This window comes from Eubalaena glacialis, chromosome 7 (assembly GCF_028564815.1).
Source record: "Eubalaena glacialis isolate mEubGla1 chromosome 7, mEubGla1.1.hap2.+ XY, whole genome shotgun sequence".
NCBI lineage: Eukaryota > Metazoa > Chordata > Mammalia > Artiodactyla > Balaenidae > Eubalaena > Eubalaena glacialis.
This window is the reverse complement of record NC_083722.1, coordinates 108,440,902-108,467,282: the sequence shown is the minus strand read 5'-3', so window position 1 is coordinate 108,467,282 and position 26,381 is coordinate 108,440,902. Positions and strand designations below refer to the sequence as shown.

General features: G+C 47.4%; 2 protein-coding genes across 2 annotated transcripts; one reads left to right on the top strand and one right to left on the bottom strand.

Annotated features, from left to right (window-relative positions):
• Nucleotides 1–46: 46 nt before the first annotated feature.
• LOC133095779 (histone H1.8) lies at nt 47–26,381 on the bottom strand. The gene is made up of 5 exons (XM_061197492.1): nt 26,270–26,381; nt 3,543–3,802; nt 1,492–1,852; nt 622–686; nt 47–298 (listed from the first exon to the last, which is right to left on the bottom strand). The coding sequence occupies exons 1-5, from the start codon at nt 26,379–26,381 to the stop codon at nt 47–49; spliced, it is 1,050 nt and encodes a 349-aa protein (XP_061053475.1).
• Nucleotides 16,757–18,606, top strand: LOC133094913 (small ribosomal subunit protein eS27-like). Its single transcript, XM_061195647.1, has 2 exons — nt 16,757–16,861; nt 18,260–18,606. Exons 1-2 carry the CDS (start codon nt 16,757–16,759, stop codon nt 18,458–18,460), a joined length of 306 nt encoding a protein of 101 aa, XP_061051630.1. The 3' UTR covers nt 18,461–18,606.

The following is a 26,381-nucleotide window of genomic DNA, read 5'->3' as shown; positions in this document are numbered from 1 at the left end:
TTAGGGGAATAAAAAAGTAGAATCTCAGTCTCTCTCCACCCCGCCTCTAGCTCTCGGCTTCTGCCTTCTTACTGGCCGCTTTGGACGATGAGGACTTGGTGGGAATGCCAGGCTTTCTCGGGCCTTTAGGGGCCTCTGCCTTCCTGGCCAGTGGTACAGGCTCCATCTTGGACTCACTGCCCTTGGGAGGAACAGGGGCCTTGGCTTTAGGCCCCTCCCCGGCTCCCTGGGCAGCAGCCTTTTTAGGGACCTTGCTCCCCATCTTCTTTTTGGCTGGGGAAACAGCACCATTCTCACCCTATAAGAAAGCAAACCAGGAGCAAGGTGACAGAGCTGGGCAGGGCTGGGTGCACAGCTCAGAGCCCACGAACTTAGCGTTGAAATCCCAGCTCTGGGTCACTTTTGACAAGTGACCTCACCTCTCTAAGTCTCAGCCTCTTATCTATAAAATGGGGATGGTGACCCTCAGGGCGCTGAAGGGCCCGGGAGGAGAGGAAAGTGCTCTGTACTTTGTAGGAAAATAAGTTGCCCCCTTCCTCGGATGACCCCTCTGGGGCTGGGTGGGGATGCCCGAGCTCTGGTCGCTGGAGACCCGGAGCAGGAAGTCACCCAGGCACCTACCTTGGTGACCGTGGGTTTGGAACTCTGACTCCCAGGCTTTGTTTTCCTGTGGGCCTTGGTATCTGCTGGAAGAGGGGATGGCATGTGAGAAAGACCCCTTTCAGGAGGAGCTGCTGCTGGGCAGGAAGCTTCAGGGGTCCCACGGCCCTCGTCCTGCCCAGGGCCCAGTCCTCACTCTGACACTTGCAGGCTGTGTGACCTGGAGCAAGTAGTTTAGCCTCTCTGAGCCTGGGTGCCCTAGTCTGCCAACTGAAGGTAGCAGCCTCTCTCCCACGGACAGTTGGAGGATTAACTGGACGGTGGATGACCATCCCTCACTCCGTTCACAGCTCAACGCCTGCCCACACCAAAGGCCCCTGACAGGTGTATCTGCCTCTAGCCTTTAACCCATCCTCCACATGGCGGCCAGGATACATTTTTAAAAACACCTTGGGCCCTAGCTGTCCCCTGTTCAGAGTCTTTCTGTGGCTCCTCATCGTCCTCCAGATAAAGTCCAGCCTCCTGCTGCCCTTCACAACCTCCCCTTCCCCCTCCCCCAGTGCACACAGACACAACTATTTGTACTTCTTCCACCTTCTTCATGCTTCCAAGCCTTTGCACAAGCTGTTCTGCCTGGGACACCTCCTCCAGGAAGCCTCCCCTGACCCCTCTCAGAGATGCCCCCTCCTCCTCTCTCTGCGCTCTTCTTCCCCATACCCACCCCCACCAGCTACCATGCATTCTCTGTCTCTCTGAGTCAAGCCAAGTGCTCAGGGCACATTGGCTAGGAAACCCCTCCTCCCCAGAGCTGGCCCCTCCATCCCAACTCATGTCCAGTGGCTGCCAGAAACCCCCTCCCATGCCCCCCTCTCATCCCATTCACATCCATACCTTGGCTGCTCCTTCCACCTTTGACCTCTGACTTCCCGCCGGGCCCACTGGCAATGGGAGGGGCCTGTGTGGCCTTGTCTGGCTGTTGGGAGGACTTCTTGGCCTCACCCAGTCTTGCCTCTTGGTCTTTGGTCTGCTGGCCTTTCTTGGGGGCCTTCTTGGCTGCACCTGGTTTGGGGGTAGCTGTCCTCCCCTCTCCCAGCTTCCTGGATCCTTTTTTCACCTCGCCTGGGTTGGGTGGGTTCTTCTTTGACTCACTTGGTTTCTTGGGGTCCTTTCCCTCACCTTGACCAGGCCTCCTGGAGGCCGTCATGGTGGACGTCTTCCTGGGCTGGATTTTCCTTTTGTCTTTGGAAACTAACTGGAGGAGGAGAGAACGGGATGGGATTGAGAGCAGAGGTTCTGGATGTCTCACGCCCTTATAACCTACATGAGGCTCAGAGAAGACCCCATCCCAAAGGAGGGGGAGAAGAAGGCGGCCAAGGGCTTGCGGAGAGGACGCAAAACCACCTCCTAAATGCCGGCTGCCAGTAATGCATTCCACGCATTCATGCACTGTGAGAAAGGGTGCTGCCATTTAGGAGCTAAGGAACCCGAGTCTCCAAAACTCACCCAAGCTTCTCCTACCCTCCCTGCACAGGTGGCGGGCACGGGCCTCCCACCCCTGCACCCGGAAGCCTCGGAACCAGGCTTCTGGGAGCACATCATGCACACTGAGCCCTAACGGTATCTCGGAGATGCTAACCTATAATCTCCTTTGACCCCCCAACACCATCCCATGGACTGTGGCTCGGACTCCCCGCCTCCCCGCCTCACACCACCGCGTCCCCAAGTCTCCCTGCCGCTTCGTTTCTGTGTAGCTGGACACAGACATGGAGGTCAGACGGCTGAGAGTTCATGGCTTCCTGGGGCCTCAACCCCAGCCCAAGTGCGACTCGCCCAAGTCTTCTCCTCCCCCTCTGGCCTCGGTCTCCCCATCTTTACAATGGGGCCATCAGGGAGGGTGCGAGCGGCAGGAGGATGCAAGCGTCCCTGGCAAACAGGTGGTCCCTGCCCCTCTAGAGCGCAGCTAATGACGCTGCTCCCCAGCATCCCTGGACCCTCACGGCTCCCCGTTACCCACCAAGACCAGAAACAACCCCCACTCTCTGCACACACACATTCCTGACTCCGTGGTACCCAAGACCCCCTTCCCTGCCTCCCAGCCCCTTGGCCCACTTTCCTGACTGCCTCCCAGTCACACGCACTCCCAGTGCCCTCTCTTGCTCCCCTTCACCCCACCCTGTGCCCCTGGCCTTGCCATGGCTGGTGTCCAAGCTCTGACCCACACACCCAGAGTTCCAGGAGGGGGCATCCCCTGTGCTCAGCCGCCCTACTCCCACAGGGATTGGAATGTGGAGGTTGAGAACGTTCCACCGTGTTCCATGGAGCCTGTCAGAGGAACTGCTACTTGCTGGGGCACAGCAGTGACAAGACAGACCCCATGTCTGTGTCCCTGAGATTTCCCTGGTGGCAGCTGGCAGTCACGATGCTGGGGCTTAATTCTGTGGCCAAATTTGCCCTTAGCTCTGGGTGACCCTCCCCTTTGAAAGAGGAGGATGTAGTGGCTCAGGGAGGCGTCAGCCCTGGTCTGGAGACCTCTGGAGCCAGACAGCACGGGGAGCAAACCCCATTTCTGTGGCCCCGTAGAGGCCAAGGTTGGGTCTGTGCCGCCCGTGGTAAGGAATTCCAGGAAGGGGTCACGGGCGCCCAGGACCCAGAAGTGAAACAGCTGAGATGGTCTCTGGTCACTCAACACACCCAACAGGGATGGAGGCGGATGCAGCAGGGTGACCGGAGCCGTGTGGGTGCTCAGCTTTCCCGGGGAGAGGGGGGGTCTCGGCAAAGACAGAGGAAGAACGAGAAGAGACAGAAGGAGAGAAGGAACAGGGCAGGGGACCAGCACCCAGAGGCTGGGAAGAAAGAGCTGGAATTGGGGTTCAAGCCCTCGGGCAAGACCACCCGCACCCTGGGGCCTCTCGCCACCCCCCACCCCACTCCCAGCGGCTGACTTTGAAGCTGCCAGTGGCTCCCCGGGCCTTGGAGTTGACGGGCCTGACGAGGAGGCCGCGGTGCATGCCTGTGGCCAAGGCCTGCTTCAGCAGGTACTTGAGCCGGAAGACGTCCACCGTTGGGTACTTCTGCAGGATGTAAACCTTGATGGCCGCCACCGAGGTACCCCGGCGCTGCTCCCCCGCCTGCAGCGCCTCCAGCACCATGCGCAGCACCGGAGGGTGGCGGCGGGGCTCTTGGACGCCGCTCCGGCTCAGGCCTACGGACAGACAGCAGGACATCACCCGGGGCCCAGACCTCCCTCAGGCCCCGCTGAGGACAAACACGCCTAGTGAAGCACCCACTAGGCACTGGCCAGGCCCCACTGTGGGTGAGCAAGCAACCGGGGGATCAATTACACACCCCTCACCCCCACCCCAGGTCAGTGCCACTGCCCCCTGGCCTGGGAGCAGAGGCGGGGGGCACTGCTTGGCCAGCCGGGGTCTCCTGGTGCCAGCCGTGGGGCTGGGCACGCACCAGCCCTCCACGAAGGCTCATTAAAAGCTTTAAAGGGTCCTTTAACAAACAAACCTACACCAGGTCAGTTGTCTAGCTCTAACTACCAGTTTACAGGAAATGCAAGGGCCACGGGCATGAAATCAGTAAAACCCAGACTGTGAGGAACTCTCCAGAACACACGGTCCGGTTTCTCCTACAAATAAGCAAGGAGGAAAAGAAAACGTGGGAAGGGCCCCAGAGAGGAAAGATCCTAAGAATCCCTTTAACCAAATGCAACATGGGGGCCTTGCTCAGACTCAGAACATGATTTGAACAATCCAACTGGAAAAAAAAAAAAAAGGCAACTAGACAAATGTGAACACTGGAATATTTCATGATATTAAGGATGATACTGTTTCCAGTGTGCTGATGGTATTGCAATTATTTTAAGAGGTTCTTATCTTTTAAAGGTAAATACTGAACTGGGACTTCCCTGGTGGCACAATGGATAAGACTCCGTGCTCCCAGTACAGGAGGCCTGGGTTCGATCCTTGGTCAGGGAACTAGATTCCATATACATGCCACAACAAAGAGTTTGCATGCCACAACTAAGGAGCCCATGTGCCACAACTAGGGAGCTGGTGAGCTGCAACAAAGGAGCCTGCCTGCCACAACTAAGACCCGGTGCAGCCAAATAAATAAATAAATAAATAAAGATAAATACTGAACTGTTGACAGATGAAATGATAAGTCTGGCATTTACTTTGAAATAATGCAGTAGGTGAAACAAGGGTAGCCACAAGCTGTTAGCTGTTGAAGTCGGGTGATGGGTGCATGGGGTAGGGGCACAGGTCACTGTACCATTCAGTCTACTTTTGTGTCCATTTAAAAGTTTTCATCATGGGACTTCCCTGGTGGCGCAGTGGTTAAGAATCCGCCTGCCAATGCAGGTGACGCAGGTTCGATCCCTGGTCCGGGAAGATCCCACATGCTGCGGAACAACAAAACCCATGCACCACAACTACCGAGCCTGTGCTCTAGAGCCCGCGAGCCACAACTACTGAGCCTGCATGTCACAGCTACTGAAGCCTACGCACCCAGAGCCCACGCTCCACAACAAGAGAAGCCACCGCAATGAAAAGCCCGCGCAACACAACAAAGAGTAGCCTCCGCTCACCGCAACTAGAGAAAGCCCGTGCTCAGCAATGAAGACCCAACACAGCCAAAAATAAAATATAAATAAATCAATTTATTTAAAAAAAGAGTTTTCATCATAAAAAGTAACAAAAGAATTTCACTCCTAGGTATATGCCCAAGAGAAAAGAAAATATATATCCACACAAAAATGTGTACACAAATGTTCACAGCAGCATTATTTATAATAGCCCAAAAGTAGAAACAACCCCAAAGTCCATAAACTAATGAATGGATAAATAAAACGTGTTATAGCCGTAAAATGCAATGTCATCCAGGCAACAGGAGGAATGAAGTACTTCCTTGAAAACATTATGCAGAGTGAAAGCAGCCAGTCACAAAAAGTCATATATTGTATGAGCTAGTTTATATGAAATGTCCAGAATGGACAAATCAGAGCCAGAAGGTAGATTAGTGGTTGCCAGGGGCTGGGAGGTGGGCAGGGATGGGGAGTTGACAGCTAATGGGTACAGGTTTTCTTTAGAGGGGATGGAAATATTCTAAAATTGACTGTGGAGACGGGTACACAACTGTGAATATACTAAAAGCCATAGTACACTTTAAATGGGTGAATTGTATGGTATGTGAATTATTGAAATATCTTGATAAGCTGTTATTTTTAAAAAGTTGCAAAGGAGAGTAGGATCCAGAGGTGAGGAGGGAGACAGTGTGAGAAGTTGTCAGTCACTGTAAAGCATGTAAAAGTGGTTTAAATATGAAACCTGATTTAAACATAGTGATTAGAAATGTTGATTTCCAACCAATTTGCAAAAACTAAAGACTCAAAAAAGGAATCAAGTGGCTAAAATATATATATTTTTAAAAACCACATTTTAAAATGGAAAAAATAAAACAACCTTGTACATATACAGACTGCTATATCAAAGCCACATGGGAACTACAAACCAAAAAACTACAATAGATACACACACAAAAAAGAAAAAGCAACCCAAATACAACACTAAAGATAGTCATCAAACCACAAGAGAAGAGAACAAAAGAAGGGAAGAAAGAAGAGCAACAAAAACAAATCCAAAACAATTAAGAAAATGGTAATAGGAACACATGTATTGATAACTACCTTAAATGTAAATGGATTAAATGCTCCAACCAAAAGACATAGACTGGCTGAATGGATACAAAAAAAGACTCATTTATATGCTGTCTACAAGAGACCCACTTCAGACCTAGGGACACATACAGACTGAAAGTGAGGGGATGGAAAAAGATATTCCATGCAAATGGAAAACAAAGAAAGCTGGAGTAGCAATACTCATATCAGACAAAATCAACTTTAAAATAAAGACTGTTACAAGAGACAAGGAAGGACACTACATAATGATCAAGGGATCAATCCAAGATATAAAAATTATAAATATGTATGCACCCAACATACAAGCACCTCAATATATAAAGCAAATACTAACAGCCATAAAGGGAGAAATTGACAGTAACACAATAATAGTGGAGGACTTTAACCCCCCACTGACACCAAAGGACAGATCATCCAGACAGCAAATCAATAAGGAAACACAGGCCTTAAATGACACTTTACACCAGATGGACTTAATTGATATTTATAGAACATTCTATCCAAAAGGAGCAGAATACACATTCTTCTCAGGTGCACATGGAACACTCTCCAGGACTGACCACATGCTGGGCCACAAAGCCAGCCTCAGTAAATTTAAGAAAATTGAAATCATATCAAGCATCTTTTCTGACCACAACGCTATGAGATTAGAAATAAATTACAGGAAAAAAAAAAACCTGTAAAAAACACAAACTCATGGAGGCTAAACAATATGTTACTAAACAACCAATGGATCACTGAAGAAATCAAAGAGGAAATTAAGAGAGACAAATGAAAATAAAAACACGACCATCCAAAACCTATGGAATGCAGCAAAAGCAGTTCTAAGAGGGAAGTTTATAGCAATACAATCTTACCTCAGGAAACAAGAAACATCTCAAATAAACAACCTAACCTTACACCTAAAGCAACTAGAGAAAGAAGAACAAACAAAACCCAGTTAGCAGAAGGAAAGAAATCAAAGATCAGAGCAGAAGTAAATGAAACAGAGGTGAAGAAAACAATAGAAAAGATCAATGAAACTAAAACCTGGTTCTTTAAAAAGATAAATGAAACAGGTAAACCTTTACTAGACTCACCAGAAAAAAAGGGACAGGCTTCCCCTTTCAATAAAATTAGAAATGAAAAAGGAGACTACTACAAGCAACTATACACCAATAAAATGGACAACCTGGAAGAAATGGACAAATTCTTAGAAAGGTACAACCTTCCAAGACTGAACCAGGAAGAGATAGAAAATATGAACAGACCAATCATGAGTACTGAAATTGAAACTGTGATTTAAAAACTTCCAACAAACAAAAGTCCAGGACCAGGTGGCTTCACAGGCAAATTCTATCAAACATTTAGAGAAGAGCTAACACCTATCCTTCTGAAACTCTTCCAAAAAAATTGCACAGGAAGGAACACTCTCATTCTACAAGGCCACCATCACCCTGATACCAAAACCAGACAAAGATACCACAAAAAAAGAAAATTACAGGCCAATATCACTGATGAACATTTACGCAAAAATCCTCAACAAAATACTACAAACCGAATCCAACAACATGTTAAAAGGATCATACATCATGATCAAGTGGGATTTATCCCAGGGATGCACGGATTCTTCTATATCTGCAAATCAACCACTATGATATACCACATCAACAGACTGAAGAATAAAAACCATATGATCATCTCAATAGATGCAGAAAAAGCTTGTGACAAAATTCAACACCCATTTATGATAAAAACTCTTCAGAAAGTGGGCATAGAGGGAACCTACCTCAACATAATAAAAGCCATATATGACAAACCCACAGGAAACATCTCAATGGTGAAAAAATGAAAACATTTCCTCTAAGATCAGGAACAAGACAAGGAAGTCCACCCTCACAACTATTCTTCAACATAATTTTGGAAGTCCTAGCCACAGTAATCAGAGAAGAAAAAGAAATAAAAGGAATACAAATTGGAAAAGAAGAAGTAAAGCTGCCACTGTTTGCAGATGACATGATACTATATATAGAGAATCTTAAAGATGCCACCAGAAAACTGCTAGAGCTCATCAATGAATTTGGTAAAGTTACAGGATACAAAATTAATGCGCAGAAATCTCTTGCATTCCTATACACTAACAATGAAAGATTAGAAGGAGAAATTAAGGAAACAATTCCATTCACCATTGCAACAAAAAGAATAAAATACCTAGGAATAAACTTACCTAAGGAGGCAAAAGACCTGTACTCAGAAAAGAAAGAAATCAAAGACGACACAAACAGATGTTCTTAGATTGGAAGAATCAACATTGTGAAAATGACTATATTACCCAAAGCAATCTACAGATTCAATGCAATCCCTATCAAATTACCAATGGCATTTTTCACAGAATTAGAACAAAAAATTTTACAATCTGTATGGAAACACAAAAGACCCCAAATAGCCAAAGCTATCTTGAGAAAGAAAAACAGAGCTGCAGGAATCTGGCTCCCTGACTTCAGACTATATTACAAAGCTACAGTAATCAAAACAGTTTCATTGCAGCACTATTTACAATAGTGAGGACATGGAAGCAACCTAAATGTCCATCAACAGAGGAATGGAAAAAGAAGATGTGGGGACTTCCCTGGCAGTCCAGTGGTTAAGACTCTGTGCTCCCAATGTAGGGGGCACGGGTTCGATCCCTGGTCGGGGAACTAAGATCCTGCGTGCTGCAGCCAAAAAACAAAAAAAAAAAAACCAAAGATGTGCTACATATATACAATGGAATATTACTCAGCCATAAAAAAGAACGAAATAATGCCATTTGCAGCAACATGGATAGACCTAGAGATTGTCATACTGAGTGAAGTCAGAGAAAGACAAATATCATATGATATCACTTATATGTGGAATCTAAAAAAAGGGTACAAATCAACTTGCTTACAAAACAGTAGGGTCACAGATATAGAAAACAAATTTAGGGGCTTCCCTGGTGGTGCAGTGGTTAAGAATCTGCCTGGCAATGCAAGGGACATGGGTTTGAGCCCGGTTCTAGGAATATCCCACATGCTGCAGAGCAACTGAGCCTGCGTGCCACAACTACTGAGCCTGCATTCTAGAGCCCGCAAGCCACAACTACTGAAGCCCACATGCTACAACTACTGAAGCCCGTGCACCTAGAGCCTATGCTCTGCAACAAGAGACGCCACCACAATGAGAAGTCCGTGCACTACAACAAAGAGTAGCCCCCGCTCGCCACAACTAAAGAAAGCCCGCACGCAGCAACGAAGACCCAACACAGTCAAGAATAAATAAATAAATAAATAAATAATTTTAAAAAAGAAAACAAATTTATGGTTACCAGGGGATAAGTGGGGGGAGGGATAAATTGGGAGGTTGGGATTGAAATATACACACTACTATATATAAAATAAATAACTTATAAGAACCTGCTGTATAGCACAGGGAACTCTACTCAACAATCTGTAATGGCATATATGGGAAAAGAATCTTAAAAAAAAAAAAAAAAAGAGTGGATATATGTATATGTATAACTGATTCACTTTGCTGTACACCTGAAACTAACACAACATTGTAAGTCAACTATACTCCAATAAATTTTTTTTAAATGAGACCCAATTAAACTTAAAACTTTTGCACAGAAAAAATAAAACAAAAAGACAACCCATGAAATGGGAGAAAATATTTGCAAATGAAGTGACTGACAAGGGATTAATCTCCAAAACATATGAACAGCTCATGCAGTTCAATATCAAAAAAAAACAAACAACGTAGTCCAATCAAAAAATAGGCAGAAGATCTAACTAGACATTTCTCAAAAGAAATACACATGGCCAAAAAGCACATGAAAAGATGCTCAACATCACTAATTATTAGAGAAATGCATATCAAAACTACAATGAGGTATCACCTCATACCAGTCAGAATGGCCAACATCAAAAAGTGTACAAACAATAAATGCTGGAGAGGGTGTGGAGAAAAGGGAACTCTCTTACAGTGTGGGTGGGAATGTAAATTGGTACAGCCACTGTGGAAACAGTATGGAGGTTCCTTAAAAAACTAAACATAGTGGGGGCTTCCCTGGTGGCGCAGTGGTTAAGAATCCGCCTGCCAATGCAGGGGACACGGGTTTGAGCCCTGGGCCGGGAAGATCCCACATGCCGTGGAGCAACTAAGCCCGTGCACCACAACTGCTGAACCTGTGCTCTGGAGCCCCCAAGCCACAACTACTGAAGCCCGCAGGCCTAGAGCCTGTGCTCCACAACAAGAGAAGCCACCACAGTGAGAAGCCCGTGTACCGGAAGGAAGAGTGTCCCCCACTCGATGCAACTAGAGAAAGCCCACATGCAGCAAGGAAGACCCAACACAGCCAAAAATAAATAAATAAAATAAATAAATTTATTTAAAAAAAAACAAAAAAACAAACCAAAAAAAACTAAACATAGAACTACCATATGATCCAGCTATCCCACTCCCAGGCATATATCCAGAGAAAACCATGATTCAAAAAGATACATGCACCCCAATGTTCATTGCATCACTATTTACAATAGCCAAGACATGGAAGCAATCAACATGTCCATGGAAGGATGGATGAATAAAGAAGATGTGGTACATATATACAATATATATAATGGAATATTACTCAGCCATGAAAAAGAATGAAATAATGTTATTTGCAGCAACATGGATGGACCTAGAGATGATCATACTAAGTGAAGTAAGTCACACAGAGAAAGACACATATCATATGATATCACTCATATGTGGAAGCTAAAAAAAACAAGGTACAAATGAACTTATTTACAAAACAGAAATAGAGTCACAGATGTAGAAAACAAACTTACAGTTACTGGCGGGAAAGGGAGGAGGGATAAATTGGGAGATTGGGATTGACATTTACACACTACTATATATAAAACAGATAACTAATAAGGACATACAGGGAACTCTACTCAGTACTCTGTAATGACCTATATGGGAAAAGAATCTAAAAAAGCGTGGATACATGTATACTGTACACCTGAAACTAACACAAAATTGTAAATCAACTATACTCCAATAAAAATTAAAAAAATAAAAAATAAAATAAAGTGGGAAAAAACCCACCTGAAAACTCTAGATCTCAGCAAAAATTGTAAAGAGGCTTAATCAAATTCAACCTCTATTGCCTCCTGGCCAGGAAGAGCCCAGTGTCTGAGAATATTCATTTTGGGGCCAGAGCCTGCAAATCAGTAGAGTCTGAGGTCAGTCAGGACCTCTGGAGTCTCACTCTCCTCCCGCAAATAAAAACTCCCCCATCTCCCATGGTGGGGAGGGGGCCCTAAGGAGCTCTGAGCCCTCCCAACTGCAGTGTCAAAGGGTTTCTGGAGGTGCCTGGCCTGGCGCGACAGCTCTGAGACAGGCGGGGACCTGGGACCGTCTGCTGCAGTACTTGCACCTGGACAGACATCTCCTCAAGCAACAACATACAAAGAAACTATAAGGGACTAAAAAAAAAACTGCATGCATGCCCAGTGGGGCAAATTACGGGCAACAAGAATCAGAAAAACCAAAAACCTAACTGCTACTTCTGAACAGCTGGGAGCAAAAGCAGGGTACTGGGCATGCCCCCTGCACAGAACACCACCAAAGGGGTGGGCAGACCACCTAAGCCACCCCTCTGGCCCGACCCCTGGACACACCCTCACCCCACCCCATATGAGGAAGCAGTTTGCACCCCTCCCTCAGCAAGCGAGCAAGGGAACCTGTTACTTGTTTTCTCTTCCCCCTGCTGCAGCAGGGGTCCCAATAAAGCCTTGCCTGAATTTTTTTTTTTTTTAATTTATTTTTGGCTGCGTTGGGTCTTCGTTGCTGGGCGCGGGCTCTCTCTAGTTGCGGCGAGCGGGGGCTACTCTTCACTGGGGTGCGTGGGCTTCCCACTGCGGTGGCTTCTCTTGTTGTGGAGCACGGGCTCTAGGCACGCGGGCCTCAGGAGTTGTGGCGCATGGGCTCAGCAGTTGTGGCTCGTGGGCTCTAGAGCACAGGCTCAGTAGTTGTGGTGCACGGGTTTAGTTGCTCCACATCACGTGGGATCTTCCCGGACCAGGGCTCGAACCCGTGTCCCCTGCATTGGCAGGCGGATTCTCAACCACTGCGCCACCAGGCAAGTCCCTTTGCCTGAATTTCTTATCTGGCCACTGATCAATTTCTATTGATAAGGAGGCCAAGAATCGTGTTCAGTAACATACTTTGTGGCGACACCACAAAGGGACAATTGTTCCCTTCCCAGAAGAGGATCTATGCACTTCTGGGACCACTGAACACAGCTTCCCCATGGGTGACAAGTGGCCACCTGAACCTCTTGTTTCAGTGTCACCACATTTGGTAAGTCTGCCTTCCTGGCCCCTGGGGGCCTCAGTACCCTCATTCAGGCAACTCTTTCCCCTTCCCCTTTGTCCTTTTTCCCTCACCGCTTTCCCTTTGTCCCTTTTCCTCTCCTGAAATCTCTCTACTTCTCTCTCTGTCCTCTCCTACTTCTGTCCTATCTTTCCGAGAGAGTGGACATCGGGTAGCTACAGCATCACTCCTCTCAGCTTGTGAGACCTGCTCCCTCTGGCCGGCAGCAGCTCACCTCGACAGGTGACAAGCAGAGGTGGGAGAGGCTCGCCTCACACAGTGCAGATCCTGGTCCAGCAGGCTCTCCTGACAGGAGATTTATGAGAATGATAGAGTTTCCAACCTCAACATGTGGCTGGAAGTCCGATCATCCCAACATTCTCACCTTTATTTTCCTGCCGCCAAGAGAAGTCCCGTTGGACAATAAATGCTAGAGAGGGTGTGGAGAGAAGGGAACCCTCCTATACTTTTTGTGGGAATGTAAATTGGTACAGCCACTATGGAGAACAGTATGGAGGTTCCTTAAAAAATTAAAAAGAGAGCTACCATATGATCCTGCAATCCCACTCCTGGGCATATATCCGGAGAAGAACATGGTCCGAAAGGATACATGCACCCCAGTGTTCATTGCAGCACTGTCTACAATAGCCAAGACATGGAAGCAACCTAAATGTCTGTCGACAGAGGAGTGGATAAAGAAGACGTGGTACATATGTACAATGGAATACTACTCAGCCATAAAAAAAGAATGAAATAATGACATTTGCAGCAACATGGATGGACCTAGAGATTGTCATACTGAGTGAAGTAAGTCAGACAAAGAAAGAGAAATATTGCATGATATCGCTTATATGCGGAATCTAAAAAGAAATGATACTGGACTTCCCTGGTGGCGCAGTGGTTAGGAATCCACCTGCCAATGCAGGGGACACGGGTTCGAGCCCTGGTCCAGGAGGATCCTGCGTGCCGCGTAGCAACTAGGCCCTGGCGCCACAATTACTGAAGCCCGCGCACCTGGAGCCCGTGCTCCGCAACAGGAGAAGCCACCCGCAGTGAGGGGCCCATGCGCCGCAGCGAAGAGTGGCCCTGCTCGCCACAACTAGAGAAAGCCCGTGCGTGGCAACAAAGATCCAACACAGCCAAAAAATATAGAATTAAATAAATAAATTTAAAAAGAAATGATACAAATGAACTTATCTACAAAACAGAAACAGACTCACAATCTTAGAGAATGAATTTATGGTTACCAGGGGGGAAGGGTTGGGGGAAGGGATAGTTAGGGAGTTTGGGATTGACATGTACACACTGCTATATTTAAAGTGGATAACCAACAAGTATCTACCGTATAGCACAGGGAACTCTGCTCAATATTATAAGATAACCTAAATGGGGAAAGAATTTGAAAAAGAATAGATACATGTATATGTATAACTGAATCACCTTGCTGTACACCTGAAACTATCACAACATTGTTAATCAACAATACTCCAATAGAAAATTAAAAGTTTAAAAAAAGAAAAAAGAGGGGTCCCATTGGGAACGGGCTAAAGTGGCAATTTTCTATATACTGGTGTATGCGTGGGTGAGAGTCCCACAGATGATGTACAACCGGCTGATTTCCGGGCTTGATCACCGGAACGGGCAGTGGATAGGGTCTTCCCTCCTTCACTGGCTCTTTCTGGAAGCACGCAGGTTGGTGCCTGAATAGATACCCACAGGGGGTGGGTTGAAAGGGCAATCTCTCTCTCTCTTTCCTTTTCAGTCTTTTCTTTCCCTCTTCCCTTCACCTGTCCCTTGGTTCTCAGCCCTGCACTCTCATCCCCTTAATCCTAAAGATTTCTTGTTTGTGTGTTTAAGTTTTTGTCACTGGTATCTTTGTATTATGTAGTCTTGTCTGTCCAACTGCTCCTGCAAGTCTCTGCCGAAGCGCAGTGGAGCATTTAAGCCTTGAAGTACAAACACACACAGCCACAACGCCTGAAACTCCAGTCTTGGGTTACTTGGTGGGATTTTAAAGAACAACAACAACAAAAAAAAAAAAAAAAAAAAAAAAGAGAGGGGCTTGCATTTCTCTCCTCTGCCTTTGCAATGTAACTATTCTGCCTGAGCTCCAAGAATTCCCTGAGCCATCTGTAGTCCCCCAGTCTGAGGGAAAAAAAGAGGCCTTTTTAATTTCAAGAGGGAAAACTATGAGATCTCTGATTCTGTAGAAATTAACTTGTCTAACTTAAGCTTGTCAGTTTAATTAATACAGACCTGTCTTTAGAGTCATCAACATTAAGTATATTTTATTTGTACCTAGGGTTACTGAAAGTCAATAAGTACATATTGTTTCTGTTATAAAATCTGTCATCAGGGAGAATGACCTGATGTGATTAAACTTTTAAGTAAATTTAACTATGATAAGAGCTTTTTGATAAACTCTATGGGAATAATTATGTTTTGGAAACGTCCATCTAGAATAGTCCCTCCAAATTTTGGTAACTTAAAACTAAATTAAGTCAAATGATAGGAATCCATCGAGTATCCAGGCCATTTCAAATAAGATGAAATACTGGAACATTAATTGCTAAACAGGTCTATATTTACCTACTTTTGTCTTCTTGTGAGAGGGAAACTAAAGATATTTGGGTTTATTAGACACATGTCTTGCACCATATTAAGGAAAGAAATTGTGCTTTGGGAAGATACATGTTTCTAGATGTTATGGGATATTCCAATCCAGGAATGCTAATGTAAAAGACAGCTCATGGTTGCTTAAGGAAAGTAGGATGTGTGTTTTCAGAAAAGAAGGTATGAGGGTGGCTTCCTTGGTGGCACAGTGGTTAAGAATCCGCCTGCCAATGCAGGGGACACGGGTTCTATCCCTGGTCCGGGAAGATCCCACATGCCGCGGAACAACTAAGCCCGTGTGCCACAACTATTGAGGCTGCGCTCTAGAGCCCACGAGCCACAACTACTGAGCCCGCATGCCACAACTACTGAAGCCTGTGTGCCTAGAGCCCATGCTCTGCAACAAGAGAAGCCACTGCAATTAGAAGCCCACGCACCACAACGAAGAGTAGCCCCCGCTCGCCGCAACTAGAGAAAGCCCATGCGCAGCAACAAATACCCAACGCAGCCAAAAAATAAATAAATTAAAAAAAAATAAGATGTGAGGAATGGAAATATATTTTATTAAAAGGAAAAGGTGATTTTTGTCCTAGGGCTGGTTATTTCTGAATGGAAAGAATAAGGGACAGTGTAATATGGCTACACAAAGTTGCAGAAGGTTTGCAGAAAAGGATCATTGGAAAAAGAATTTTGTATGTGGTCAGGACTTTCTAAGATTGGGTCAAATTTAATTAGCAAAATGGATTTTATTAAGAGTAGGCTGATGCAAGACTGGATTTGATTTCTCTCTCTAGGAGAACAAAATTGCCCTGGAGTGCTGCTTTTGATAAAAGATTGTGTGAGTTCCTGTATTTACTTTTGAAATCGTTTTTTCACCTTAGCTTAAGGAGTAAGTAAGTACTCTCACCTTATTCTATGTCCAAAAATCCCCTGTGGGAATACTCCCACCTCTAGGCCCTCAGGTCCTGACCCCTGTGGCCTTTTCCATTGCGAATCTGTAAGGAGAGGTTTGGCAGGTTCTCAGAGAACCCTGACAAGTTTAGGGATGAATTTATCAGGCTGGGGTTGACATTCTCTCTCACCTGGCAGGACATCATGGTTATTCTGGCCCACCGTTGCACCCTGGATTAAAAGGAGCGCATACTGAGAAAGGCCAGGGAACATGCAGATGGCCTGGTGGCCACCAATCCACACCACCAAATTTATCAGGCGGGTAGGGATGCAATCCTAGAACACGACCGACACTGGGACTGTGAAGATTGTGCAGGCCAAGCTAGGATGAGACATTATATTACTTGTCTATCAGAAGGAAGGAAAGGGTATATGGTGAAGCCTGTAAATTATGATAAGGTCTGAGAGGTTACACAGGAAAAAGATGAAAATCTGGCAGTCTTCCCGAGCCGGGCGACAGAGGCATTCAGGAAGGACACCAATGCAGACTCTGAGTCCACAGAAGGGAGGACACTGTCGGCCATGCATTTTATCACCCAGGCTACTCCTGATATCCGGAGAAAATTACAAAGGCTTGAGGCCGGGCCCCAGACCCCGCTGTCAACCTTGGTAGAGGAGGCCTTCAAGGTCTGTAACAACCAAGACTTAACGGAGGAGACCAATAAGAATAAGAGGCTAATAAAGAAAATGCAGCTTTTGGCTGCTCTGATCCACCCACCACCTCGAGGGGATCCTGAAGGGTCAAGAAGGCTGGACAGACGGCCAAGAAGCTGCCTGGGCCAGAACCAGTGTGCTTTTTGTTGGAAGGGGGCGCTGGAAGGGGGAATGTCCTGAAAGCCCTCCTGTGGGATGCCCTAGAGGCAACCCCGCCCCGCCCCAGTTCCTTGCGAATCTCTCAGATAAGAGATTCCTGCACACCGACTGAGGCGGCCGGAGCGCCTGCCCGGCTCTAGATCCCACTCGATCCATCCTCATCACTCCAGGGGAGCCTTAGGTCACCCTTGATGTGGCAGGTAGGAGAACTGAATTTCTTGCAGACACTGGAGCTGCCTGCTCTGTTCTGACTTGGCCAGCCGGCCCCCTCTCCAACCGTGACTGTACTGTGACGGGAGTCGATGGACAGCCAAAGGGAAGGCAATTTAGGTCTCCCCTTGCCTGCGGAATTGGGTCCATTATTATTATTCACTCCTTTCTGTATATGCCAGAATGCCCTGTCCCCCTCCTCGGAAGAAATTTGCTAAATAAATTAGGAGCTAGTATATTCTTAGGACAGGGGAGTCCAAGGAGGTAAAGAATTCAAATTCAAATAGAGAATGCATCTATTTGTAGCCCCAAATGGCCCACCTGCTGGTCATCAAAATGTTCCCCAAGACATCCCCCAGGAAATTAGAGAACCGGTAGATCCTGCAGTTTGAGATACCTCGGTGCCAGGAAGGGCAAAACTTGTTCCCCCAATAAAAATACGGTTAAGGCCTGGGGAAAAATACCCCTGGAAAAGACAATATCCTTTAGATGCCACACGCCTGGTCTTGTGCTGCTCGCTAGGGGTGTTGCCTTAGAGATCTGCACGGGCTGGGCTTGTGAAAGGATCAACATGCCTTTGGCTAGAGATTCCAAGATCCTTCCTTGGAAAAGGAAATGAAAAAACATAAAAAGAAATGCCTCGGGGCTTCCCTCGTGGCGCAGTGGTTAAGAATCCGCCTGCCAATGCAGAGGACACGGGTTCGAGCCCTGGTCCGGGAAGATCCCACACGCTGCGGAGCAACTAAGCCCGTGTGCCACAACTACTGAGCCCGCGTGCCACAGCTACTGAGCCTGAGTTCTACAGCCTGCGAGCCATAACTACTGAAGCCTGCACACCTAGAGCCCATGTTCCGCAACAAGAGATGCCACTGCAATGAGAAATGAGAAGCCCGCATACCACAACGAAGAGTAGCCCCCACTCGGTACAGCTAGAGAAAGCCCGCGCGCAGCAATGAAGACCCAACACAGCCAAAAGTAAATAAATAAAATAAATTAATTAAAAAAAAAAAGAAACGGCTGGTTCAAAGTACAAATTCTTATTTTATGGATGTAAAATGTCCAGGTTGCTACAAGATTACCACGGTTTTCAGCTGTGCTCAGACAGTGGTGCTTTACGTAGGTTGTTCAACAGTGCTGTGCCGGCCAACAGGAGGAAAGGCCAGACCCACAGAAGGGTGTTCGTTTAGAAGAAAGCAACACTAATGATCCACACAACTTCCTGAATTTGTGTTCTATCGCAGAGAGCCTTATCAGTTCAGTAATTCCAGTTAATCTACCAAGATAATGTAATTATGTTTAATTTTGTAAGGTATACAACAGCGCTCTCCTATTTGGGTGTCACTTTTTCAATCAAGTTTTGATTATGGGGAAAAAAAAACCCCACGATATCCTTTAAAGCCTGAAGCCCTGAGCGGAATCCAACCGCTGCTCATCAAATTCCTAAAACACAAACTCATTAGGCCCTGCCAACCCCCTGCAATACCCCAATCCTCCCCGTTCAGAAGCCTGACAGGGAGTATTGGTTTGTGCAAGGCTTACGAGCAGTGAATGAGGCCGTCATCCCTATTCACCCACTGGTGTCAAACCCATACACCCTCCGCACCCAAGTGCCAGGGAGCACACAGTATTTCTCTGTTTTGGACCTCACAGATGTATTTTTCTGTATTCCCCTGCATCCAGACTCTCCATACCTTTATGCCTTTGAATGGACGGACCCTGACACCCTGGAGGCTACCCAATACACCTGGACAGTACTTCCGCAGGGTTTTCAGGACAGCCCCCATCTTTTTGGAAACGCGTTAGCAAGGGGACTGAGGGAATTGAGCCTTGAGAAGGGAACTCTGCTACAATATGTTGATGATTTATTGATAAGTAGTGAGACCAAATAAGATTCAGATAAAAATACTGTTAGGGTCCTAAATTTTCTAGCAAGAAGGGGATATAAAGTATCTTCAACCAATATAAAGTATCTTCAACCAGCAACAGTTTCAATATTTAGGATTGGGTTTGACCCCAGGAGCACAAGCCCTTGCCATAGATTGAAAAACAGCAATTAATGCATTACTATCTCCAACCACAAAAAGGCAACTCTGAGGCTTTCTCAGGATGGCTAGGTTCTGTCGTATCTGGATTCCAAATTATAGCCTTATAGCAAAACCCCTATGTGAGGCTCTAAAGGGAGAAGAAAGGGAACCCCTTCAACGGAATAAGGACCACCAGCAGGCCTTTGAGACCCTGAAGACTGCGGTGAGTAGAGCACCAGTGCTGGGGTTTCCAAATTTGCACAAGCCCCTCACCCTACACGTTCATGAGAGGTCAGCGGTAGCACCACGAGTCCTGACCCAAAAGCTGGGACCGGATCAGAGACGAGTGGCTTACTTCTCAACACAACTGGACTCAGTGGCCCTGGGACAACACTTAGGTGTGTCAACCCCTCATCAGGTACAATTTGTGCTGGAAGTCAAAGGACATCATTGGTTGACTGGAGGAAGGTTAACAAGATATCAGGCCCTCCTATTGGACACCCCCGGCGTTATCTTAAAGGTGTGCCAAACCCTGAACCCAGCAACTCTGCTTCCAGCGGTCTAGAGTGGAGACTTAGTGCATCAGTGTATAGAGACCATAGAACAAACTTGCTCCAGCAGGTCTGATCTAGATGAACCTCTTGACAGCCCTGAGGTCAAACAGTTTACTGATAGGAGCAGTTTTATAGAAATGGGAACCCAAAAGGCAGGGTATGCCAGTTAGTCTAGATGAATGGAATCGAAGCCAAGGCCCAGCCCCTCCAGACATCAGCCCGGAAAGCTGAACTAATTGCATTAATGAGAGTTTTGCAATTAGGGAAGGATAAGAAATTAAATATTTTTTACTGACTGTAAATATAGGTTCCACGTGCTACATGCTCATGCTGCCATTTGGAAAGAGCAATGTTAATCGCTAGAAATTCCCCCATAAAATATAAAGATTTGATTCTGGCTCTTTTAGAAGCAGTGCAGCTCCTGACCCAGGTAACAGTAATCCGCTGCAGGGGCCATCAGAGGGATGGATCCTTTGTGAGCCAAGGGAACAGCAAAGCTGATCCAACTGCAAAACAGGCAGCTCAATTGCAAGAGCCTGAGCAAATTACGGCCCTAGTGATTGGCCCCCCTGAACTCGCTAGCCTTCTCCAGTATTCCCCACAGGAACAAGAAGATGCTGAGAAACGGGGCTATGAGAAGAGAAGCACAGGCCGGTACAGAAAGGAGGATACGGTTCTAATTCCTGAGGCCCCAAAATGGAAACTCACTAAGAGCTTACATGGTGCCACCCACTATGGGAGGGATCACTACGGGACTTGATGCAAAAGGCTTTTTCAGGGAAGGGGCTTAAAAGAACAGTAAAACAAGCAACACTTGCCTGTGATTTATGTGCCCATAATAACCCACAGGCCCATCCAATCCCCCCTTCATTACTCAGGCCAATTCAATGCCGAGGGACATATCGGGGGGAAGACTGACAGTTAGATTTCACCCAAATGCCCCCCGCGGTCAGGATATAAATATCTTATGGTGTTTGTCACTACTTTCACAGGATGGGTTGAAGCCTTCCCCATCTGATCTGAAAAGGCTATGGAAGCCTGTAAGTCCCTTTTAAAAGAAGCAGTTCCTCGGTTTGGACTTCCAAAGTCACTCCACAGTGATAACAGGCCCTGTTTTATAGTCAGAATCACACAGGGGCTCACAATGGCCCTAAGGATAGACTACAAGCTACACACCTCTTGGCACCCCTAGTCTTCAGGGAAGGTAGAGAAAATGAACCATCCTTTAAAGAAAACCTTAGCAAAACTCTGCCAAGAGACTCATGTACCCTGGACCAACTTGCTTCCTATTGCACCCCTCAGGGTCCGTGTAGCCCCAGGAGTGGTCTGAGGCTTAGCCCATCTGAAATGACCTATGGGAGGCCTTTTCTTACTACTGACATTCTACTGGATGAGGAAGTGAACCAGGCCCTGAGATATATTATTAATCTAGGACAAGTTCAGGAGGCAATCCAGGACTCTGCCCACAAGGCACTGCCAGCCCCCACTACAACTACAGAGGAAGGAGCAGGTCCTTCACAAATAAACCCCAGGGACCAGGTTCTTCTTAGAACTGGAAAGAGGGGTCCCCCAAAGACCAACTATTGCTAAAATGGAAGAGCCCCTATAAAATAATTTTAACCACCCCTACTGCTGTCAAACTGCAAGGGATATCTAGTTGGGTACATTTGTCCAGACTAAAGGTTTTACCTCCAGAAACCCCGCAGGTTCCAACAGAAGAACAATACACCTGTGAGCCGGTGGAAAATCTGAGATACCTATTCAAAGACAGGCACCATCAACAGATAAGTAAAATGATGTAATAGACTAGACTCTTATTTGCCATTCTTGCTATTGTACTCAGCAGGAGCATACAGGAGCATCTTGTTAAAAATGTTGTAGAGCTTTATATGCTGGATTATCAACATAAGGGTCTGCTGTCCCCTAATTTTTTTAAAATTAATTAATTTATTTATTTTGGGCTGCGTTGGGTCCTCGTTGCTGCACGCAGGCTTTCTCTGGTTGCAGCGAGCGGGGGCTACTCTTCGTTGTGGTGCGCGGGCTTCTCATTGCGGTGGCTTCTCTTGTTGCGGAGCACGGGCTCTAGGCGCATGGGCTTCAGTAGCAGCATGTGGCCTCAGTAGTTGTGGCTCGCGGGCTCCGTAGTTTTGGCACGGGCTTAGTTGCTCCGTGGCATGTGGGATCCTCCGGGACCAGGGCTCAAACCCGGGTCCCCTGCGCTGGCAGGCGGATTCTTAACCACTGTGCCACCAGGGAAGCCCTATCCCCTAATTTTTTAAGTACTAACAAGAGTTATGTCCTTCAAGGACTGTCCTCTCTTAACAACCGTGAGACAGACATTCAGTTCTGCACCCCAGAAGTGTTTGTTTTTCCTCTGCGGACACCCAAACCATCAGATGTTATGGAATTATGGCCAGGCCCCTGCCCTTTTCCAACCAAGCTATAGCGTATAAATGCATTGATGATGTTCACTTCATAGGAGAGGGCACTCTAGGGACTATAGGCCTAAGAGGGGTTTTTATCTGTAACAGAACCACTCCAGCTCATCAGCGAGCCCAGAGAGTACTAGAAATGATCTTAACAGGGGCAGGGCTGGCCATAGGGTTGGCAGCTCCGTGGCGAGGCCTTACCTATCATGAAACAACACTGAGAAATCTCACTAGATAGCTTGGTTATATGATGGAACAGACAAGACAAGCCTTAACGGGACTTAAAATCTCTTGTTTCTTTGGCTAATGTAGTTCTTGACAATCGCCTAGCTCTTGGAAATATATGCCCAGGCAGAGCAGCTTCACAATTTTGGCAGGGGCGACATCGCCTCCACTGTCTGGTCAACAGTTAAGGAAGCCCTCCCAAAGTTAACCTGATTCCTTCCCTTTCTAGGCCCTTTAATGGCTATTGTTGTTCTTCTCCTTTAGGGCCCTTGTTTGTTTAACCTTCTGGTTAAGTTTGTGTCTTCCAGCCTCCAACAGTTTCAAGTAAAGACTCATGATGTCTCAAGGAATTCAACCCATTCCAGTGGACAGTGGCTCAGGTCCCTACAGGTCCTTGGAATAGTCAGCGAGGGACTTCTACACCACTAGGGTAGGCTAGGGTCTGTGGCCCCTGTCTAGCAGGAAGAAGTTTCAAAAGGAGAGACCTTTGACCCCTTACCCTTTAAGAATAAGGGGTGTAGAATCCCTCAGGGGGGAATGAGACAGGCTGGGACCTGGGACACTTTGCTGCAGTGCTTGCCCCTGGACAAATGTCTCCTTGAGCAATGACATACAAAGAAACTATAAGGGACTAAAAATAACTGCGTGCATGCCCAGTTGGGGCAAATTACAGACAACAAGATACAAAAAGACCAAAGAGCTCAATTGCTTCTTCTGAAGAGCCAGGAGCAAAAGCAGGGGGTCAGGAGCAAAAGCAGGGTACTGGGCATGCCCCCTGCACACAACACCACCACAGAGGTGGGCAAGCCTCCTAGGCCACCCCTCTGGCCTGATCCCTGGACACACCCCTACCCTCACCCCATAGAAGGAAAAAGTTTGCCTCCCACCTGAGTGAGCAAGCTAGCAAGGGAAACTGTTACTTGTTCTCCCTCCCCCCTGCTGCAGCAGGGGCCCCAATAAAGCCTTGCCTGAATTTCTTATCTGGCCTCTGATCAATTTCTATTGATTAAGGAGGCCAAGAACGCTGGTTGGTAACAGATGCGTAGGTGGGGGAGCGGGGAGTCACTGTACCATTCAGTCTACTTTTGTGTCTGCTTGAAAGTTTTCATCATAAAAAGTAACAAAAGAATTTCACTCCTAGGTATATACTCAAGAGAAAAGAAAATACAGGTCCACACCGAAATGTGTACACAAATGTTCATAGCAGCATTATTTGTAATAGCCAAAAAGTAGAAACAACCCAAAAGTCCATAAACTAATGAATGCATAAACAAACCGTGGTATAGCCATAAAATGCAATGTCATCCAGGCAACAGGAGGAATGAAGTACTTCCTTGAAAACATTATGCAGAGTGAAAGCAGCCAGTCACAAAAAGTCATATATTGTATGAGTTAGTTTATATGAAACGTCCAGAATGGGCAAATCAGAGCCAGAAAGTAGATTAGTGGTTGCCAGGGGCTGGGAGGTGGGCAGGGATGGGGAGTGACAGCTAATGGGTACAGGTTTTCATTTAGAAGGGATGAAAATATTCTAAAATTGACTGTGGAGATGGGTATACAACTGTGAATGTGCTAAAAGCCACCGTACACTTTAAATGGGTGGATTGTATGCTATGTGAATTATTGAGGTATCTCAATAAGCTGGTTTTTTTTTTTTTTTAAAGTTGCAAAGGAGAGTAGGATCCAGGGGTGAGGAGAGAAACAGTTGTCAGTCACCATAAAGCACATAAAAGTGGTTTAGGGCTTCCCTGGTGGCGCAGTGGTTGGGAGTCTGCCTGCCAATGCAGGGGACATGGGTTCGAGCCCTGGTCCGGGAGGATCCCACATGCCGCGGAGCAACGAAGCCCGTGTGCCACAACTGCTGAGCCTGCGCGTCTGGAGCCTGTGCTCCGCAACAAGAGAGGCCACGATAGTGAGAGGCCCGCGCACCGCGATGAAGAGTGGGCCCCGCTCGCCGCAACTAGAGAAAGCCCTCACACAGAAACGAAGACCCAACACAGCTAAAAATAAAATAAATAAATAAATAAATAAATAAATAAATTTATTCAAAAAAAAAAAAAAAAGTGGTTTAAATATGAAACCTGATTTAAACATGGTGATTAGAAATGTTGATTTCTGACTAATCTGCAAAAACTAAAGACTCAAAAAAGGAATCACGTGGCTAAAACATATTTTTTTTAAAAACCGCATTTTAAAGTAGGAAAAAACCACCATCCCAAAACTCTAGATCTCAGCAAAACTTGTAAAGAGACTTAATCAAATTCAACCTCTTTTCTTTCCTGGCCACGAGGAGCCCAGTGTCTGAGAATATTCGTTTTGCTAATCCGTAGAACCTGAGGTCAGCCAGGACCTCAGGAGAGTCTCACTCTCCCCTCCAGGCCTCAGTCTTCCCATCCCCCATCTCCCACGGTGGGGAGGGGCCCTAAGGCGGTCTGAGCCCTCCCAGCTGCAGTGTTAGAGGGTTTCTGGAGGGGCCTGGCCTGGGGTGACAGCTCTAACCCTTGCCCTGTCTCCCCCAAACCATGCCCTGTCCCAGGGAGCCACCCCCAAGTCTCCTTCCTCCCCCCCGCCCTCCAACTGTGTTCAGCTTCTCATTCCACAGTTATTCGATGCCTGCTGTATACCAGGATGTCCGGAACAGAACTCACAGCTCCCCGAAAACCTGTCCCCCATCTTCTCTCCTCCACAAATGTGCCCACCCCCATACCTACCCAGACACCCAAACAAGTGCCCAGGGAACATCCTGGAGCCCCTCCCGCTCCCCAAAGCCTTCTCTGCCTCCATCCCCAGGGCGCAGTCTCCTCCCCCTTTCCGACCCTCTCCTCCATTGCCTTCAGTACAAGGGCCAACACACCTGACCTCGGCCTTGGAGGCCCAGTCTGATCAGCCCCTGCCCCCATCACCGCGGTTCCCCCAGCTCTGCCCCAGCCAGCAGGAAGACGGCGCAGCTCCCAAGCACTCCACCAGCGCTCTCCCCTCCAGGCCACAGCCTGTGCCATGCTGTTCCCTCGGCCTGGGCGGCCCTGACCACCCAAGCAGCTTTCATTCATCCTTCAAGACCTAAACATCATCGAGATTTGGACCCCAGCCAAACTGAGCAACTCTCCCTGTGTTTCCCAGGCAGCTGGCACCCCTCACTTCCTCCAGAGGAGTCTTTGCAAGTACTCAGAACACTTCCCCTGCCCCAGCCCTCCTTCCCCTGGGTGAGGCTTATCCCTCCTTCAGAGTCACCTCCTCTAGGAAGCCTTCCCTGACCTCCCAGAGGGGGTTAGGCGACTCCTCTGGGCTCCTACAGCCCTCTGGGTCCCCACCACTAAAGCACACGCCACATTATCAAATGGCATCTATAATGAGGCAGGCTTGCCTACCAGACTGGGAGCACCTGGAAGGAATGAAATGGGTCTGTTTGCCTCAGTGGACCCCACATCCAGAGAATCCTTGAGGCGTTGTTTGTTGATTGAAAATTGGGACGCAGCCCTAAATCCAAAGCCCAGTCAAGCGTCGAACGCTTGCTTAGCTGTTGCTCCGGCCCCTTCAACTAGCTGCCCTGCAGCTGCAGCTGGGCTGCCAGCGCTCGCCCACAGCAAATGGGCTCCAGCTGGGGAGGCCCCCGTCTGCTCTCTTCCCTGGCCCCCACTACCTCTGGCATCAGCTCTTCTGCCCCTGGGGTGGGTTCTGGGGCCGGACTGAGAGAGGAGGAGAAGGGTCGGGGAAGAAGGGTTCAGGACACCCAGGGAACGGGCTCGCGCGGATGAGGGAGGAGCCGCTCCCTTTGCTCACCTGGCTTTTCAGACCCAGATGACCTGGACGACCCCAGTGTGGAGGTCGAGGAGGCTGAGGAGGCTGAGGAGGCCGAGGAGGTGTCACTGGAGGCGACGCTCCCAGGAGCCAT